Source organism: Papio anubis, chromosome 6, assembly GCF_008728515.1.
Source record: "Papio anubis isolate 15944 chromosome 6, Panubis1.0, whole genome shotgun sequence".
Classification (NCBI taxonomy): Eukaryota; Metazoa; Chordata; class Mammalia; order Primates; family Cercopithecidae; genus Papio; species Papio anubis.
In genome coordinates this window covers 157,152,077-157,172,754 of record NC_044981.1, presented here as the reverse complement: position 1 = coordinate 157,172,754, position 20,678 = coordinate 157,152,077, and the positions used below count along the sequence as shown (strand labels likewise).

General features: G+C 41.2%; 1 protein-coding gene across 3 annotated transcripts in view; it reads left to right on the top strand.

Annotated features, from left to right (window-relative positions):
• The window catches only part of LPA (lipoprotein(a)), a 132,751-nt gene that overhangs the window by 71,088 nt on the left and 40,985 nt on the right, over nucleotides 1-20,678 (top strand). For all 3 annotated transcript variants that reach the window (XM_031667557.1, XM_031667559.1, XM_031667558.1), the window contains 4 exons: nucleotides 1,114-1,295; nucleotides 2,531-2,690; nucleotides 12,649-12,830; nucleotides 14,053-14,212. In XM_031667557.1, the coding sequence (XP_031523417.1) occupies nucleotides 1,114-1,295; nucleotides 2,531-2,690; nucleotides 12,649-12,830; nucleotides 14,053-14,212 (684 nt within the window). The remainder of the gene's footprint in view (nucleotides 1-1,113; nucleotides 1,296-2,530; nucleotides 2,691-12,648; nucleotides 12,831-14,052; nucleotides 14,213-20,678) is intronic.

Below are 20,678 nucleotides of genomic sequence, written 5' to 3'. Positions count from 1 at the left end.
TCAACAGAGCCTCAAGGGCATCTAGGAAAAATCCACACATTTAATATATGTTTTAGGCAAGTCACAGAAGGAGAAGAAAAATATATTGTGACAGAAATTATACTTGAAGTGATGATAGCTCACAACATGCCGAATATCCAGAAAACAAGAAACTCATAGTCAAGAAGCTAAATGACTCAGGTATAGAATTTTAAAGAGCAAAACTCTGTGATTTACTGGGATACATCATAGTTAAATTGCCGCAATTCAAAGCTAAGAAGAAAAAAGCAGGGTTCCTATGAACAAAAGCTTTGACAGCTGTTGATCTAAGACCACAGCTAAATAAGACCCAGCTTGCATATCTAGGCAAGGAAAAGCAAATAAGACACAAGGGAAGTGGATGGAAGGAAATAGTCCAAACCAATGACATTCAGTGGACAAGAAAATAGACCAACAAAGGAGTAAATCCATGAAACAGAAAGTTAGGTTCTTTGAAAAGATCCATATGATTGACCAAAGTCTGGCTAAACAGATGACAGACCAAGGAGGGAGCATATCCATCACCATCAGGAGTAACAGGAGAGAGGCACCATTGCTTAGCATCCTCTAGGTCTGAAAGCTGAGAAGTAGATATTGAAATCAACTGTATGTAAATAAATTCATGAATGTAAATCATGTGGATGGATTCCTTAGGTAAACAACAAATCAGCAAATCAAACACTGAATAGATCATGCAGTTTTCTAGAGAGATATACAGAGAGCTTGACAGAGAAACGTTTGTATGTGCATAAAACAATCTACAAGACACACTTCAAAATCCCTCTCGGTTAATCCAGAGGAATGTATTTGGCAGAAGGTGGAAGGAGTGTATTCTGATCCTTTCTTGTACACATTGATGTTTTCTCTCAGTTTTCTTATAAAGCATAGATTACTTTGAATGTGTTACAATAAGAATAATAATCTGTCTTTGAAATGTTCACAGTTGTTTAGAAGTTGAGGACCATTTGTTTTGGGACTTTTAGTGAGAATATTTCAAATTCGCTTAACACTTTGTTACAACAAAACATAAAGGGTGCCAGGTAGTGTTGTTTCTTCTCTAATCTCTGGTGACCTGTATTGTTTTGGAATTTGCAGTGGCCTGACCAAGAACTACTGCAGGAATCCAGATGCTGAGATTCGCCCTTGGTGTTATACCATGGATCCCAGAGTCAGATGGGAGTACTGCAACCTGACACAATGTGTGGAGATGGAATCAAGTGTCCTTGCAACTCCCATGGTGGTCCCAGTTCCAAGCAGAGAGGTTCCTTCTGAAGAAGGTAAGAAGTCTGCAGTCAGACAACCATACCTTCGGACATTGGGATAAAAAGAGTTGCAAAATCTTTGTGATGCAGAAGCCTTCCCTGCTGCACAGGAAGTCAAAGGTGAAGTCATGGGCAGCCAATGGGTAGGAAGCTTCAGTGCCTCCTCTGGGGGAACCAGAGCTGTGATGTTGAGTGCCATGTGAGGGATGGTGTCTTTAAAAGGGGCATAGACCCTCTAGGGCACTGGACTTACAACTCCCCTATTGTCAAACAAATCATATTAATGTCCTAGCCAAGATGGATATTCTAACATCCTGCCAAATTTGTGATGATTTACCAAGCTCCTAAGCCTGTCCAGCCCTTTCTTCAAGTAGGCAGTGTTTATTGCAGTCTTCAGCTTTACCATTTTGGAGGAATGCCGCTTTTGAGGCTGTTGTTCTTGAGAAACTTAGATTAGATCCATATTGTCCCGAGTCTTTGAAGCAATACGTAGCCACCGAATTCTTTATCTCCCAAGTCTACCTTCATCTTGGGCAGGCTGTGCACACCTAGGATTTGAGGGAAGGGATTTCTCAGTGTTCTCATCCCTCCTTCTCATGGAACATGTATCTCCATTGTTTTTTGATAAGAAGAGTAGTGGATGTCAGCTTTGTTGTCATGAGGGATCCTGGGCCCAAGATTCCCTGTCTCCCCTCCTAGGCTATAAAATTTTGGCCTGTACTCCTCCTCCCTGAGAGGCATTGTGTCTTTACCTGCAAGTCCTAGATGCAAGATCTTCTGCTCCATACCCCAGAATCTGAAGGCTTTTGCTTTGGAGGAGCAGTGGTCTAGGAAAATGTGCAAGGGTTTCATGTATACCCCCCACTGACAGTTAATCACCACCTACAGCCTGCACAGCCTGATGCATGGCACCCTGATTTCCTGCCTTGTTCTCACGAACACCCAGAAGAGGTGTAAGCAAAAGACCATCACATGAGTGTAATTTTGAAGTATAGGCACTCTGATCTGTTTTTTGTTTGTTTCTTTTTTAGTTTTCCAGGGTTGAATTGAAATATTTACGACTACTTATTAAATTTATAGAATCCTATGAGTCTATTTGTATTCTTTATTCTACATTTCAATTTGCATACTAATATAGAAGAGTGTAAATTGTTAATCCTCAGATTATTCCACTTTGTGTGTCATAATTTTTTTTCACATGTTTCTCTTTTCTAGGCAATGCTGAGATTGATTTTCTCTTTTAATTTCAGCACCAACTGAAAACAGCCCTGGGGTCCAGGACTGCTACCAAGGTGATGGACAGAGTTATCGAGGCACATTCTCCACCACTATCACGGGAAGAACATGTCAGTCTTGGTTGTCTATGACACCACATTGGCATCGGAGGATCCCATTATACTATCCAAATGCGTATGTCTATCATGTTAGCCATAAAAGGAACAATAGTCAACTAAAATTTCTCTTAGCTGACCCATGCTACAAACTTACTTCCTAGGTCTCAAATTCTCATAGACTCAGAGTTTGTAGCAAAACATCTCAGGAACCTTCCTTTTGAGCAAAGAGTCTGAATGAAGAGAAATTTTAGGATTGTTATATTTCATAAGAGTTTGATGGAAGCAGCAGGATATATGGAGGTGGTGAAGTCTCATTAATGTAAAGCTAAGGAGATCAAATGACCAAATGCTTAGACACAGTATCATTCCACAATGCCCACTAAAGATCCGTGCAGTCTTTCCACCATGCAATTCTATCATTCTATCCTTCATCCCTGAAGTGAAGTTTGTGTTTGCCATTTTTGACATGGATCAGAAGTAACAAATTCAGGCTGGGTGCAATGGTTCAGGCCTGTAATCCCAGCACTTTGGGAGGCCAAGGCGGGCAGATCACCAGAGGTCAGGAGTTCAAGACCAGCCTGGCCAACATGGCAAAACCCCATCTCTACCAAAACTACAAAAATTAGCCGGTCATGGTGGTGGGTACCTACAATTCCAGCTACTTGGGAGGCTGAGGCAGGAGAATCACTTGAGCCTGGGATTCAGAGTTTGCTGTGAGCCGAGAGCATGCCACTGCACTCCAGCCTGGGTGACAGAGCAAGACTCAATCTTAGAAAAAAAAAAGAAGAAGAAGAAGTAATTAGTGCCTATATTTATGTATGAGTACTAACCTGTATGAACACACTGGGTTCTAAGCACCAGTTTTCTGAAGGGATATGGGTTGTCAGGAAGAGTAAAAGCAGGAATGCAGATGAAAGTCAGGAAGTAAACAGTTGCGGTGATTAAAATGGGCAGGTACATGGACAAAAAATGCATGTCTGACAAGAACTGGCCTCTTGCCATAAGTGAGTATGAACAATATGGAAAGACTGTTTGCACATGTTGGACAGCAGACAGTACAACCTGAGATAATTTAGAAAGGGAAACAAATAAGATCAACCCCATAATTACTCTTCCTACACTTAAGGGCAAAGAGTTTTAACCAAAGCATTCCACAGCAGTCTTGCTAAACTGGGAAGAGAGACTGGAGTTTTGGTAACTAATAAAACTGAGATTTTCTAGGGTAGGTAATAATGAGAAAGTATTTGTGGAGAAAAGGAGCTCCAGGAATACACACAGAAGTCTCCTCAAGTCTCTGGCTAAATAGAAAGCTGTGTATGCACAGAAAGATGTTCCAGAGAGAAAGGAGAATAAAGAGCAGCTACTGGGGAAAGAATAACTGCAGGGGAACAGTGAGCTCAATGAAGATGCCAGAGCTCACATAGCACTGGGAGGTATTTGAGCTCTGACCAGCCTGAGGAGAGATACCTCATTGAACATCTTGGGCATTCAGCAGAGACCCCAAAAAAGCCATACTTCAGGAGTAGAATTAATGCATTCCTAAAATAAAGTCTATTCCAGAAACACCCTAGAAAAGCTTAGAAACCAAGTCTAAAAAGATCCAGGTGATCTCCAAGTAAATTAATTTCCCGTCAGAAGAAAACATAAGGGGGGGCGGAGCAAGATGGCCGAATAGGAGCAGCTCCAGTCTCCAACTCCCAGCGCCAGCGACACAGAAGACCGGTGATTTCGGCATTTTCAACTGAGGTACTGGGTTCATCTCACTGGGGAGTGCCAGACGATCGGTACTGGTCAGCTGCTGCAGCCCGACCAGCGAGAGCTGAAGCAGGGCGAGGCATTGCCTCACCTGGGAAGCGCAAGGGGGAAGGGAATCCCTTTTCCTAGCCAGGGGAACTGAGACACACAACACCTGGAGAATCGGGTAACTCCCACCCCAATACTGCGCTTTGAGCAATCAGGCACACCAGGAGATCATATCCCACACCTGGCCGGGAGGGTCCCACACCCACGGAGCCTCCCTCATTGCTATCACAGCAGTCTGTGATCTACCGGCAAGGCAGCAGCAAGGCTGGGGGAGGGGCGCCCGCCATTGCTGAGGCTTAAGTAGGTAAACAAAGCTGCTGGGAAGCTCGAACTGGGTGGAGCTCACAGCAGCTCAAGGAAACCTGCCTGTCTCTGTAGACTCCACCTCTGGGGGCAGGGCACAGTAAACAATAACAAAGCAACAGACACCTCTGCAGACGCAAACGACTCTGTCTGACAGCTTTGAAGAGAGCAGTGGATCTCCCAACACGGAGGTTGAGATCTGAGAAGGGACAGACTCCCTGCTCAAGCGGGTCCCTGACCCCTGAGTAGCCTAACTGGGAGACATCCCCCACTAGGGGCAGTCTGACACCCCACACCTCACAGAGTGGAGTACACCCCTGAGAGGAAGCTTCCAAAGCAAGAATCAGACAGGTACACTCGCTGTTCAGAAATATTCTATCTTCTGCAGCCTCTGCTGCTGATACCCAGGCAAACAGGGTCTGGAGTGAACCTCAAGCAATCTCCAACAGACCTACAGCTGAGGGTCCTGACTGTTAGAAGGAAAACTATCAAACAGGAAGGACACCTACACCAAAACCCCATCAGTACATCACCATCATCAAAGACCAGAGGCAGATAAAACCACAAAGATGGGGAAAAAGCAGGGCAGAAAAGCTGGAAATTCAAAAAATAAGAGCGCATCTCCCCCGGCAAAGGAGCGCAGCTCATCACCAGCAACGGATCAAAGCTGGACGGAGAATGACTTTGACGAGATGAGAGAAGAAGGCTTCAGTCCATCAAATTTCTCAGAGCTAAAGGAGGAATTACGTACCCAGCGCAAAGAAACTAAAAATCTTGAAAAAAAAGTGGAAGAATTGATGGCTAGAGTAATTAATGCAGAGAAGGTCATAAACGAAATGAAAGAGATGAAAACCATGACACGAGAAATACGTGACAAATGCACAAGCTTCAGTAACCGACTCGATCAACTGGAAGAAAGAGTATCAGCGATTGAGGATCAAATGAATGAAATGAAGCGAGAAGAGAAACCAAAAGAAAAAAGAAGAAAAAGAAATGAACAAAGCCTGCAAGAAGTATGGGATTATGTAAAAAGACCAAATCTCCGTCTGATTGGGGTGCCTGAAAGTGAGGGGGAAAATGGAACCAAGTTGGAAAACACTCTTCAGGGTATCATCCAGGAGAACTTCCCCAACCTAGTAGGGCAGGCCAACATTCAAATCCAGGAAATACAGAGAACGCCACAAAGATATTCCTCGAGAAGAGCAACTCCAAGACACATAATTGCCAGATTCACCAAAGTTGAAATGAAGGAAAAAATCTTAAGGGCAGCCAGAGAGAAAGGTCGGGTTACCCACAAAGGGAAGCCCATCAGACTAACAGCAGATCTCTCGGCAGAAACTCTACAAGCCAGAAGAGAGTGGGGGCCAATATTCAACATTCTTAAAGAAAAGAATTTTAAACCCAGAATTTCATATCCAGCCAAACTAAGTTTCATAAGTGAAGGAGAAATAAAATCCTTTACAGATAAGCAAATGCTTAGAGATTTTGTCACCACTAGGCCTGCCTTACAAGAGACCCTGAAGGAAGTACTAAACATGGAAAGGAACAACCGGTACCAGCCATCTCAAAAACATGCCAAAATGTAAAGACCATCGAGGCTAGGAAGAAACTATATCAACTAATGAGCAAAATAACCAGTTAATATCATAATGGCAGGATCAAGTTCACACATAACAATCTTAACCTTAAATGTAAATGGACTAAATGCTCCAATTAAGAGACACAGACTGGCAAACTGGATAAAGAGTCAAGACCCATCAGTCTGCTGTATTCAGGAGACCCATCTCACACGCAGAGACATACATAGGCTCAAAATAAAGGGATGGAGGAAGATTTACCAAGCAAATGGAGAACAAAAAAAAGCAGGGGTTGCAATACTAGTCTCTGATAAAACAGACTTTAAACCATCAAAAATCAAAAGAGACAAAGAAGGCCATTACATAATGGTAAAGGGATCAATTCAACAGGAAGAGCTAACTATCCTAAATATATATGCACCCAATACAGGAGCACCCAGATTCATAAAGCAAGTCCTTAGAGACTTACAAAGAGACTTAGACTCCCATACAATAATAATGGGAGACTTCAACACTCCACTGTCAACATTAGACAGATCAACGAGACAGAAAGTTAACAAGGATGTCCAGGAATTGAACTCATCTCTGCAGCAAGCAGACCTAATAGACATCTATAGAACTCTCCACCCCAAATCAACAGAATATACATTCTTCTCAGCACCACATCGTACTTACTCCAAAATTGACCATATAATTGGAAGTAAAGCACTCCTCAGCAAATGTACAAGAACAGAAATTATAACAAACTGTCTCTCAGACCACAGTGCAATCAAACTAGAACTCAGGACTAAGAAACTCAATCAAAACCGCTCAACTACATGGAAACTGAACAACCTGCTCCTGAATGACTACTGGGTACATAACGAAATGAAGGCAGAAATAAAGATGTTCTTTGAAACCAATGAGAACAAAGATACAACATACCAGAATCTCTGGGACACATTTAAAGCAGTGTGTAGAGGGAAATTTATAGCACTAAATGCCCACAAGAGAAAGCAGGAAAGATCTAAAATTGACACTCTAACATCGCAATTAAAAGAACTAGAGAAGCAAGAGCAAACACATTCGAAAGCTAGCAGAAGGCAAGAAATAACTAAGATCAGAGCAGAACTGAAGGAGATAGAGACACAAAAAACCCTCCAAAAAATCAATGAATCCAGGAGTTGGTTTTTTGAAAAGATCAACAAAATTGACAGACCACTAGCAAGACTAATAAAGAAGAAAAGAGAGAAGAATCAAATCGACGCAATTAAAAATGATAAAGGGGATATCACCACCGACCCCACAGAAATACAAACTACCATCAGAGAATACTATAAACACCTCTACGCAAATAAACTGGAAAACCTAGAAGAAATGGATAATTTCCTGGACACTTACACTCTTCCAAGACTAAACCAGGAAGAAGTTGAATCCCTGAATAGACCAATAGCAGGCTCTGAAATTGAGGCAACAATTAATAGCCTACCAACCAAAAAAAGTCCAGGACCAGATGGATTCACAGCTGAATTCTACCAGAGGTACAAGGAGGAGTTGGTACCATTCCTTCTGAAACTATTCCAATCAATAGAAAAAGAGGGAATCCTCCCTAACTCATTTTATGAGGCCAACATCATCCTGATACCAAAGCCTGGCAGAGATACAACAAAAAAAGAGAATTTTAGACCAATATCCCTGATGAACATCGATGCAAAAATCCTCAATAAAATACTGGCAAACCGGATTCAACAACACATCAAAAAGCTTATCCACCATGATCAAGTGGGCTTCATCCCTGGGATGCAAGGCTGGTTCAACATTCGCAAATCAATAAACATAATCCAGCATATAAACAGAACCAAAGACAAGAACCACATGGTTATCTCAATAGATGCAGAAAAGGCTTTTGACAAAATTCAACAGCCCTTCATGCTAAAAACACTCAATAAATTCGGTATTGATGGAACGTACCTCAAAATAATAAGAGCTATTTATGACAAACCCACAGCCAATATCATACTGAATGGGAAAAAACTGGAAAAATTCCCTTTGAAAACTGGCACAAGACAGGGATGCCCTCTCTCACCACTCCTATTCAACATAGTGTTGGAAGTTCTGGCTAGGGCAATCAGGCAAGAGAAAGAAATCAAGGGTATTCAGTTAGGAAAAGAAGAAGTCAAATTGTCCCTCTTTGCAGATGACATGATTGTATATTTAGAAAACCCCATTGTCTCGGCCCAAAATCTCCTTAAGCTGATAAGCAACTTCAGCAAAGTCTCAGGATACAAAATTAATGTGCAAAAATCACAAGCATTCTTATACACCAGTAACAGACAAACAGAGAGCCAAATCATGAATGAACTTCCATTCACAATTGCTTCAAAGAGAATAAAATACCTAGGAATCCAACTTACAAGGGATGTAAAGGACCTCTTCAAGGAGAACTACAAACCACTGCTCACTGAAATAAAAGAGGACACAAACAAATGGAAGAAAATACCATGCTCATGGATAGGAAGAATCAATATCGTGAAAATGGCCATACTGCCCAAGGTAATTTATAGATTCAATGCCATCCCCATCAAGCTACCAATGAGTTTCTTCACAGAATTGGAAAAAACTGCTTTAAACTTCATATGGAACCAAAAAAGAGCCCGCATCTCCAAGACAATCCTAAGTCAAAAGAATAAAGCTGGAGGCATCACGCTACCTGACTTCAAACTATACTACAAGGCTACAGTAACCAAAACAGCATGGTACTGGTACCAAAACAGAGATATAGACCAATGGAACAGAACAGAGTCCTCAGAAATAATACCACACATCTACAGCCATCTGATCTTTGACAAACCTGAGAGAAACAAGAAATGGGGAAAGGATTCCCTATTTAATAAATGGTGCTGGGAAAATTGGCTAGCCATAAGTAGAAAGCTGAAACTGGATCCTTTCCTTACTCCTTATACGAAAATTAATTCAAGATGGATTAGAGACTTAAATGTTAGACCTAATACCATAAAAATCCTAGAGGAAAACCTAGGTAGTACCATTCAGGACATAGGCATGGGCAAAGACTTCATGTCTAAAACACCAAAAGCAACGGCAGCAAAAGCCAAAATTGACAAATGGGATCTCATTAAACTAAAGAGCTTCTGCACAGCAAAAGAAACTACCATCAGAGTGAACAGGCAACCTACAGAATGGGAGAACATTTTTGCAATCTACTCATCTGACAAAGGGCTAATATCCAGAACCTACAAAGAACTCAAACAAATTTACAAGAAAAAAACAAACAACCCCATCAAAAAGTGGGCAAAGGATATGAACAGACATTTCTCAAAAGAAGACATTCATACAGCCAACAAACACATGAAAAAATGCTCATCATCACTGGCCATCAGAGAAATGCAAATCAAAACCACAATGAGATACCATCTCACACCAGTTAGAATGGCGATCATTCAAAAGTCAGGAAACAACAGGTGCTGGAGAGGATGTGGAGAAATAGGAACACTTTTACACTGTTGGTGGGATTGTAAACTAGTTCAACCATTATGGAAAACAGTAGGGCGATTCCTCAAGGATCTAGAACTAGATGTACCATATGACCCAGCCATCCCATTACTGGGGATATACCCAAAGGATTATAAATTATGCTGCTATAAAGACACATGCACACGTATGTTTATTGCAGCACTATTCACAATAGCAAAGACTTGGAATCAACCCAAATGTCCATCAGTGACAGATTGGATTAAGAAAATGTGGCACATATACACCATGGAATACTATGCAGCCATAAAAAAGGATGAGTTTGTGTCCTTTGTAGGGACATGGATGCAGCTGGAATCCATCATTCTTAGCAAACTATCACAAGAACAGAAAACCAAACACCGCATGTTCTCACTCATAGGTGGGAACTGAACAATGAGATCACTTGGACTCAGGAAGGGGAACATCACACACCGGGGCCTATCATGGGGAGGGGGGAGGGGGGAGGGATGGCATTGGGAGTTATACCTGATGTAAATGACGAGTTGATGGGTGCAGCACACCAACAAGGCACAAGTATACATATGTAACAAACCTGCACGTTATGCACATGTACCCTACAACTTACAGTATAATAATAAATAAATTAAAAAAAAAAAAAAAAAAAGAAAACATAACCTCTTCAGAGGTAAACAACATTAAATCTCTCAATTATATGGTATCCACAATGTGTTACATACATTAAAAAATTTGCTGAACATACAAAAAGCATTTAGTGTTATCCATAACCAGGAGAAAAATCAGTTGATACAAATAGACCCCAAAATGATAAAAATAACAGAATTGGCAAGGAGATTTAAAATGTATGTATCATAATTGTATTCAAGAATTTAAAGAAAGCATGAACAAGAAATACATAAATGGATAATATCAACAGAAAGAAAAATTGTGAAAGGACCAAATGGAAGTCAAGAACTAAAAAAAGAGACATCTCTTTAATGAGAAAATCACTAGATGGCCTTACAATCATACTAGATAGTACAGATGATAAAGCTAACTAGAAAATATTAGGGTGGTACGAACCACAGCACACTCATACAAAGCCTGAGAAGATAAATAAGCAGAGCCTCAAGGACATTTATGAAAATATCAAAATATTTAATATAGGTTTAAAGCGAGTCACAGAGGAGGGGAAAGAGATGTTGGAACAGAAAAAATACTTGAAGCAGTGATGGCTGATGACTTTCTAAATATGGAAAATATGATAAACTCACATAGTCAAGAAGCTCATGGATCAGATATGGATTTTAAAAAGTAAAACTGTATGATTTAGTTGGACACATCATAATTAAATTGTCCATAATCAAAGATAGAAAGTAAAATCTTATTTGAAGCCTGAGGGAAAAAGCATACCTTTACATAGAGTAACAGTGACACAAATGACTGATGCCTTCTCATCAGAAACAACACAAATCAGAAACAATAGAATAACAGCTTTAGAGTGGTAAGAAGAAAAAAAGACCAAAACAGAAACAACAAAATATCACATTTAGCGTAGTAAGAAGGAAAACAAGATCATATCAGAAACAACGAAATAACACCTGTAGAGTGGTAAGAAGAAGAAAAGTTCAGGTCAGAAATAATGAAATAACACACTAAGAAGAAAAAAAAAGATCAAGTCAGAAACAATGGAATAACACCTTTAGAGTGATAAGAAGGAAAATAAAAACAGCAAACTTAAACGCTGTGCGCAGCAAACAATTTCATTGAAAATGAATGTTATGTAAGTACATATTCTGTCATCCTAAAAACAAAGAACAAATAAAAGAATGTTTCATCAGCAGGATTGTGTAATAAAAGATGTGAAAGAATGCTATGTAAGTAGAAGAGAAATAATATGAGGCTTCTGAGAGGTTGGAGCAACGTTCTTGGGTGGCATAAGGGGGAATGCATTCTCCAAGATTCCCCCGGTCTAGGGTCTTCACCTGTTGTGCCTCTTACTGCATTGTTTTCTGACTCCTCCATAGCCACTTGGCCCCTTCAGATCCCATAGTTTACCTAGCCATCTCCCTTTATGCCTTGGGTCCCGCTGTTCTTTCAACTCATCACTCATTCCTTCAGTCCCAGAGTGGCTGCAGCCAGCAGAGGATGGACTGAGAGCAGGAGAGGAGGTCCTTCCCATGAACCAATCCTAGAGAAGCAACATCCTGCCTGGGAGCTAGTTTTCCAGGGAAGCTTTTATAAGTCTTGTAGAGCCAAACCTCCTTGCTCTACCAGATACAGTATTTATAGTAATACTATTTTCATGATTATTTTATATTGCAAATGTAGAGCATTTATGCTACACTATGAGTAAATAGAGTAAGGGGGCTAGCATGGGAATTATATAATCTTGGATGTCCTTTCTTCCTTGGGGAAATGTATTTGAGTTCCAACTTACCTATTACTATATAGTCCTATAGAGAGAGATACAAAGAGCTAGACAGACAGAGATACCTTTGTATGTGCATTAAAAAAATCTAAGATATATATATATATATACTTCGAAATCTATGTCATTTATTCTGGAGGAAAGTATTTGGCAGAAGGTGAAAGGAGGATATTCTGATCCTTTCTTGTACAGACATGTATTATCTCAGTTTTTATAGAGAGCATATACTACTTTTGAGGTTTTAAAATAAAAATTATAATCTGTGATGTGTCCACACTTGTTTATAAGTTGAAGTTGAAGACCATTTGTACCTATGGCAATATTATTGTATGTATAATGGGAATATTTCAAAGGTATTTGCTAACACTTTGTTACAGCAAAACGTAGAGGGCGCTAAGTGCTCTTGAATCTTCTCCCATCTCCGGTTACCTGCATTGTTTTGAAATTTGCAGTGGCCTGACCAGGAACTACTGCAGAAATCCAGATGCTGAGATTCGCCCTTGGTGTTACACCATGGATCCCAGTGTCAGATGGGAGTACTGCAACCTGACACAATGTCCAGTGACAGAATCAGGTGTCCTCACAACTCCCACGGTGGTCCTGGTTCCAAGCACAGAGGCTCCTTCTGAACAAGGTAAGACGTTTGTGATTAGACATCTATACAGTGGGATGAAAAACCATGGAAAATCTTACTGATGCAGACGCCTTCAGTGGTACACTGGAGGGTTGGTTGAGGGTCTGCTATGTGGAAGAAAGTGTCAGCGCCCCCTCTGGGGGATCCAGAGCTGTGATTTTTGGCACCCCATGAGGAGGCAGTGTCTTTAGGAAGGGCACAGTGTCTTTAGGAAGCGCACAGACCCTCCAGGGCACTGTACTTACCACTCCCCTGGTTATTAAGTGGGTCATTTCAGTGTCCTAGCCAAAATGGATATTCTAACAACCTGCCAAATATGTGAAGATTTCCAAGCCAATAAGCCTTTCTGGTGATTTAAAATAGACCTTTTTCATTGCAATCCACAGTTCGCAGTCTCTTAAGAATGTTGCCTTTGAGTATGATATCCTATAGAAACCTAAGGAGACTGCATTATTTTTAATTGTCCTGGGGCTACGCAGCAGGAGGTAACCAACGAATGGTCTCTCTCCCTGGCCTACCTCAGTCTTTCACAGGCTCTGTTCACATGACTTTGAAGTTAGAGATTTCTAGGTGTTCTTGCCTCTTCTTCTCATGAAACTTGCGTCGGCAGTGAGTCTACAGAAGAAGAGGAAGAGAATTCTGCTTTGTTGCAATTCAGGATTCTGGGCACCAGAAGACTCCCTATCTCTCCTCCAAGGGAATAAGTTGTTTGTCTCTAACCCTCCTTGAGAAACAATGAGTCTTTGCCTGCACTCCTAAATGCAGGATGATTTCCTGCCCAAATATTCAGAAGGTTAAGGCTTTTGCCTTGGTATGAGCAATGGTCTAGGGAAATGTGGAAGGGTCTCAGGCCTGCTCCTGACTGACCACCAGTTACCTCCTACAGCCTACACCAAGGAATGCATTGCATTCTGGTCTTCTGCCCTGTGGTTCTCATGAACACCCAGTAGAGATTCATAGGATGGAGCTGCACATGAATGTAATTTCCAGTGTCCAGCATTCTGCTCTGTTCTTTATCTTTTGATTTAAAAATAATGTTTCTTTGAACTTATTAAAATTCTAGAATACTATGACTCTATTGAGTCTTTTCACATCCTTTTGCTACTAGTAGAAAAAAGAATAGTAATAATTTTCAGAGGCTACTGTCCAGTTTGTGACATAAATTTTCTCCCATGTTTCTCTGCTCATGCAATTACTATGATGTCTTTTATTTTAATTTCAGCACCACCTGAGAAAAGCCCTGTGGTCCAGGATTGCTACCATGGTGATGGACAGAGTTATCGAGGCACATCCTCCACCACTGTCACAGGAAGGAACTGTCAATCTTGGTCATCTATGATACCACACTGGCATCAGAGGACCCCAGAAAACTACCCAAATGCGTATGTATTTGATTAAAACCATAAAAGGAGCAACAGCCAACTCAATTATTGGTTAGAAGAGCCATGCTTTAGGTTCACTTCCTAGGGACAAATTTCTCTTAGATTCACATTTTGGCAAAATGTCTCAGGACCTTTGCTTTTGAGCAAAGAGTCTAAGAGAAGAGAAATTTTAGGCCTGGTATATTTCCTAATAGTTTTATGGAAGGAGCAGAATATACGGAGGTGGTGAAGTCACATTCATGTAAAGCTCAGAAGATCAAATGACCACATGCTTAAATACAGTACCATTCTGCAATGCCCACTAAAAATCAATGTCATCTTTCACCCATGCAATTTTGTCATTCTAAACTTCAATTCCCGAAGGTTTGTTTGCCATTTTTGTCACGGGTAATAAGTAAAAAAAAAAATTAAGACATATAGATATACACACACACACACCTGAATATTTATATATATGTCTGAATATTTATATACTTATGTACAAATTTTATATTTAAATTTTTGTATAAATTTATATATTTTAAATATTGTATTAAAAATTATATTGTTTCACTAAGTATGTCTATTTTTACATATTTTTAATATAACGTTTTAAATATTTATATATAAATATTCAAGTATGTAACTGAATATTCATTTACACATAAATATATATATATGTGTGTGTATATATACCCATATATATATGCACACATACATACCTGTATAAACACACTGGGTCTGAAGCACCAGTGGTCTGAAAGGACATGTGTTACTAGGACATGAAGAGCAAAAGCAGGAAGGCAGATGAGAGTCAGAAGGTACATAAAGGCTGAAAAGTAAAAGGGACAGGTATGTGGACAAAAAGCAGGTGTAAGCATAACAGTCTTTTGGAAGCAAATGACTATAAAATATATGAAAATACTGTTTTCACATGTTGCACAACAGACAGTAGTGTATTGAGATAATTTAGAACAGGAAACAAATGTGATCAACTCCATAAGTATTCTGTATTTCATCATGGATTGAAGGGCAAAGAGATGGAGCCCAAGCAGACCACAGCAGTCTTGATGAACTGAGAGACACTAGAATTTGGAATTACAAAGGCAGCTGGGATTTTCTACGCTTGGTAATAATAAGAAAGAATTTGTGGAGATAAAGAGCTACAGTCATGCACATAGAAGTCGCCTCAGTGTAATATAAACCTGCATATGCACACGGAATGATTCCACAATGAAAGCAGGACAAAGAACAGCTACTGGGGAAAGAACAACTACAAGGGAACAGTGAGTTCAATGGAGATGGCAGAGCTCACAAAGCACTGGGAGATATTTGAGTTCTTACCAGCTAGAGAAGAGACCTCATTGCAAATCTTGGGCATTCAGTAGAGACCCCAGAAAAGCCATTCTTTGGAAACAGAGTTGATGTATTTTAAGAGCAAAGTCTACTCCACAAAAATCCTAGCAAGATTGAAAAGCAAGTCAGAAACACCAAAATCATCTAAACATCAATTAGTTGCCCATCAGAAGAAAACTTAACCTCTTCATAGGTAAGCAACAAAACCAAATTTCTCAGTTGTCTGGTATCCACAATATGTGACATAAATTTAAAAATTTACTAGACATGCAAAAAGCATTTAGTGTGATCCATAGCCAGGAGAAAAATCACTCAATACAAATAGACCCAGAAATGACAGAAATGATGGAATTAGCAAAAACATTTAAAATATACATATGATCATTTGTTCTTGTGATCAAATATCACAAGAGAGGAAGGAGATACTGGAAGAGAAAAAATGCCTGAAGCAATGATGACTGAAAACTTTCCAAATATGAAGAAAGTAAGAAGCTCACAGATTCAAGAAAATTAATCAATCAGAAATATGATTTTGAAAAGTAAAAATGTATGATTTACTTGGGCAAATCTTGGTTAAATTGTCTAAAATCAAAGATAGCAAGGAAAATTTTATAAGCCAGAGGAAAAAACATTGTTTATGTAGAGGAACAGTTACACAAATGACTGATGTCTTCTCATCAGAAACAATTAAAGTCAGAAACAATGAAGTAAAATCTTTAAAGTAATAGAAAGAAGAAAAACCAGAGAGGTGAGGGATCATGGCGGACAGAAGGCAGGACTAGATTGCAGCTCTGGACAGAGCAGCATGTGGAGGCTTGTATTGTGAATTTTAGCCTGATATTGACTGTAAGAACAGACCAGCAATCCTGAGAGGACCCGCAGACCCTGTGAAGGAAGCAGACTGCTCCTGCAGGACCCAGGAGACACCCCAAATACTGTGAGTGCCCCAACTGCAGAAATGGCAAAGGGGGGCCTTACTCCCTCAAACACATCCCCCAACTGGAGAAGCTGAAAGTCTGTTTGTGGGAGAAGTTCCCAACTTTACCTGGAGTTCAGTAAAATTAGAGAGCTGAGCCAAGTGAAATACAGGGGTAGAAGAAGGAGCAGAGAAGACCTGGGAGCTTGCTGGATCCCCAAGCAGCCCATTCCTGCCTGGCACCACAGGGATCCATCAGGAGGGTGGCCAGAGGAACAGAGGGTAAAACTCCACAGGGAGGACTGCTCTGTCTGAACTTTGTAACAATTCGAACAGGGGGAGAAGCCTACTGGCCAGAACTTGGGGGAGGGCATGAATCTGGCTTGCAGACTTCACAGGTGGGAGGACTAAAGCCCTTTTCTTTCACAGCTGGGAGGTAGAAAACCTCAGGCAAGTTTTCAAGCCTGACTTTCCCTCCGCCTGGAAACAGACTTGAGGCTGTTGGGTGGGGGGGCATGGTGGGAGTAAGACCAGCCCTTCGGTTTGCATGGGTACTGGGTGAGGCCTGTGACAGACAGCTTTCCTCCACTTCCCTGACAACCCATATGACTCAGCAGAGGCAGCCATAATCCTCCTAGGTGCACAACTCCAGTGACCTAGGAACCTCACCCCCATCCCCAAGAGAAGCTTCAGTAAGACACACCCAAGGAAAGTGCTGAGCTCAGATATGCCTAGTCCTGCCCCCAACTGATGGCCCTTCCCTACCCACCCTGGTAGCAGAAGACAAAGAGCATATAATCTTTGGAGTTCTGGGGCCCACCCACCTCTAGTCCCTCTCCACACTACTATAGCTGATGCAGGAGGCCAACCAGCACAAAAATAGGGCTTTGAACCACCAAAGCTAGGAACCCCTATGGAGTCCATTGCACCCTCCACCACCTCCACCAGAACAGGTACTGGCATCCACAGCTGAGAGACCCATAGATGGTTCACATCACAGGACTCTGTGCAGATAACCCCCAGTACCAGCCCAGAGCTGGGTAGACTCACTAGGTGGCAAGACCCAGAAGAGAGGCAACAATCACTGCAGTTCAGCTCACAGGAAGCCACATCCACAGGAAAAGGGGCAGAGTACTACATCAAGGGAACATCCTGTGGGACAAAAACATCTGAACAACAGCCTTCAGTCCTAGACCTTCCTTCTGACCAGTCTACCCAAATGAGAAGGAACCAGAAAACCAACCCTGGTAATATGACAAAACAAGGCTCATCACACCCCTAGAAATCACACTAGTTCACCAGCAATTAATCCAAACCAAGAAGAAATCCCTGATTTACCTGAAAAATAATTCAGGAGATTAGTTATGAAGCTAATCAGGGAGGGAGCAGAGAAAGGCAAAGTCCAATGCAAGGAAATAAAAAAAAATGATGCAAGAAGTAAAGGGTGAAATATGCAACAAAATAGATAGCTTAATTTAAAAAACAATAAAAAATTTAGGACACTTTGGACATACTTCTGGAAATGCATAATGCTCTGGGAAGTCTCAGCAATAGAATTGAACAAGTAGAAAAGATAAATTCAGAGCTCAAAGACAAAGTCTTCAAATTAACCCAATCCAACAAAGACAAAGAAAAAAGGATAAGAAAATATGAACAAAGCCTCCAAGACGTCTGGGATTATGTTAAATGACCAAATATAAGGATAATCATGGCTCCCGAGGAAGAAGACGATACTAAAAACTTGGAAAACATATTTGGGGATATAATAGGAAGACTTACCTGGCCTTGCTGGACACCTAGACATGCAAATACAAGAAACACAAAGAACATGTAAATACAAGCAGTACAAAGAACACCTGGGAAATTCATCACAAGAAGATCTTCGCCTAGGCACATTCTCATCAGGTTATGCAAAGTTAAGACGAAGGCAAGAATCTTAAGAGCTGTAAGACAGAAGCACCAGGTAACCTATAAAGGAAGCCCTATCAGATTAACAACAAATTTCTCAGCAGAAACCCTACAAGCTATAACGGATTGGGGCCCTATCATCAGCCTCCTCAAACAAAACAATTATCAGCCAAGAATTTTGTATCCAGCAAAAGTAAGCATCATATATGAAGAAAAGTTACAGTCATTTTGGACAAACAAGTGCTAAGAAAATTCACCATTACCAAGTCACCACTAGAAGAACTGCTAAAAGGAGCTCGAAATCTTGAAGCAAATCCTAGTAACACATAAAAATGGAACCTCTTTAAAGCATAAATCACACAAGACCTATAAACAAAAGTACAAGTTAAAAAGCAAAAACAAAAAACAAAACCAAAGTATAGAGGCAACAAAGAATATGATGAATGCAATGGTACCTCACATTTCAATACTAAAATTGAATCTAAATGGCCTAAATGCTCCACTTAAAAATTCAGAAAAAGTCAATGGCTGGCAAGATGGCTGAATAGGAACAGCTCCGGTCTGTAGCTCCCCGTGAGATCAACACAGAGGGTGAGTGATTTCTGCATTTCCAACCAAGGTACCCGGCTCATCTCATTGGGACTGGTTAGACAGTGGGTGCAGCCCACAGAGGGTGAGCTGAAGCAGGGTGGGGCCTCACCTCACCTGGGAAGTGGAAGGGGTTGGGGAACTCCCTTCCCTAGCCAAGGGAAGCTGTGAGGGACTGTGCCGTGAGGACCAGTGCATTCCAGCACAAATACTATGCTTTTCCCATGGTCTTCACAACCCGTAGACCAGGAGATTCCCTCGGGTGCCTACACCACCAGGACCCTGGATTTCAAGCCCAAAACTGGGCTGGCGTTTGGGCAGACACTGAGCTAGCTGCAGGAGATTTTTTTCATGCCCCAGTGGTCCCCGGAATGCCAGCAAGACAGAACCATTCACTCCCCTGAAAAAACGGCTGAAGCCAGGGAGATAAGTGGTCTTGCTCAGTGGATCCCACCCCCATGAAGCCCAGCAAGCTAGGCTCCACCGGCTTGAAATTCTTGCTGCCAGCACAGCAGTCTGAAATTGACCTGGGACACTCAAGCTTGGTGGGAGGAGGGGTGTCCACAATTACTGGGGTTTGAGTAGGAGGTTTTCCCTTCACAGTGTAAGCAAAGCCACTAGGAAGTTTGAACTGGGCAGAGTGCACTGCAGCTTGGCAAAGCCACTGTAGCAAGACTGCCTCTCTAGATTCCTCCTCTCTGGGCAGGGCATCTCTGAAAGAAAGGCAGCAGCCCCAGTCAGAAGTTTATAGACAAAGCTCCCATCTCCCTGGGACAGCAACTAGAGGAAGGGTTGGCTGTGGGTGCAGCTTCAGCAGACTTAAAGTTTCCTGCCTGCCAGCTCTGAAAAGAGTAGTGGATCTCCCAGCACAGCACTAGAGCTCTGATAAGGGACAGGCTACTTCCTCAAGTGGGTCCCAGCTTCAGAAGGTAATAGCAAGCTCCTCTAAGCTAAAGGAGCATGTTCTAACACAATGCAAGGAAGCTAAGAACCTTGAAGAAAGGTTAGAAGGATTGCCAACTAGAGTAAGCAGTTTAGAGAAGAACATAAATGACCTTTTGGAGCTGAAAAACACAGCACAAAAACTTCATGACACATACACAAGTATCAATAGCAAAATCAATCAAGTGGAAGAAAGGATGTCAGGGATTGAAGATCAAGTTAATGAAGTAAAGCGTGAAGACAAGATTAGAGAATAAAGAATGAGAAGGAACGAACAAATCCTCCAAGAAATACGGGACTATGTGAAAAGACTGAACCTATGTTTGATTGCAGTACCTGAAAGTGACGAGGAGAATGGAACCAAGTTGGAAAACACTCTTCAGGATATTATCCAGGAGAACTTCCCCAACCTAGCAAGACAGGACAACATTCAAATTCAGGAAATACAGAAAACGCCACAAAGATACTCCTCGAGAACAGCAACCTCAAGACACACAATCATCAGATTCACCAAGGTTGAAATGAAGGAAAAAGATGTTAAGGGCAGCCAGAGAGAAAGTCTGGGTTACCCACAAAGGGAACGCAATAAGACTAACAGTGGATCTTCCTGCAGAAACCCTACAAGCCAGAAGAGAGTGGGGGGGCAATATTCAACATCCTTTTTTTGTTATTATTATACTTGTAGTTCTAGGGTACATGTGCACAAGATGTAGGTTTGTTACAAATGTATACATGTGCCATGTTGGTGTGCTGCAATCATTAACTCGTCATTTACAT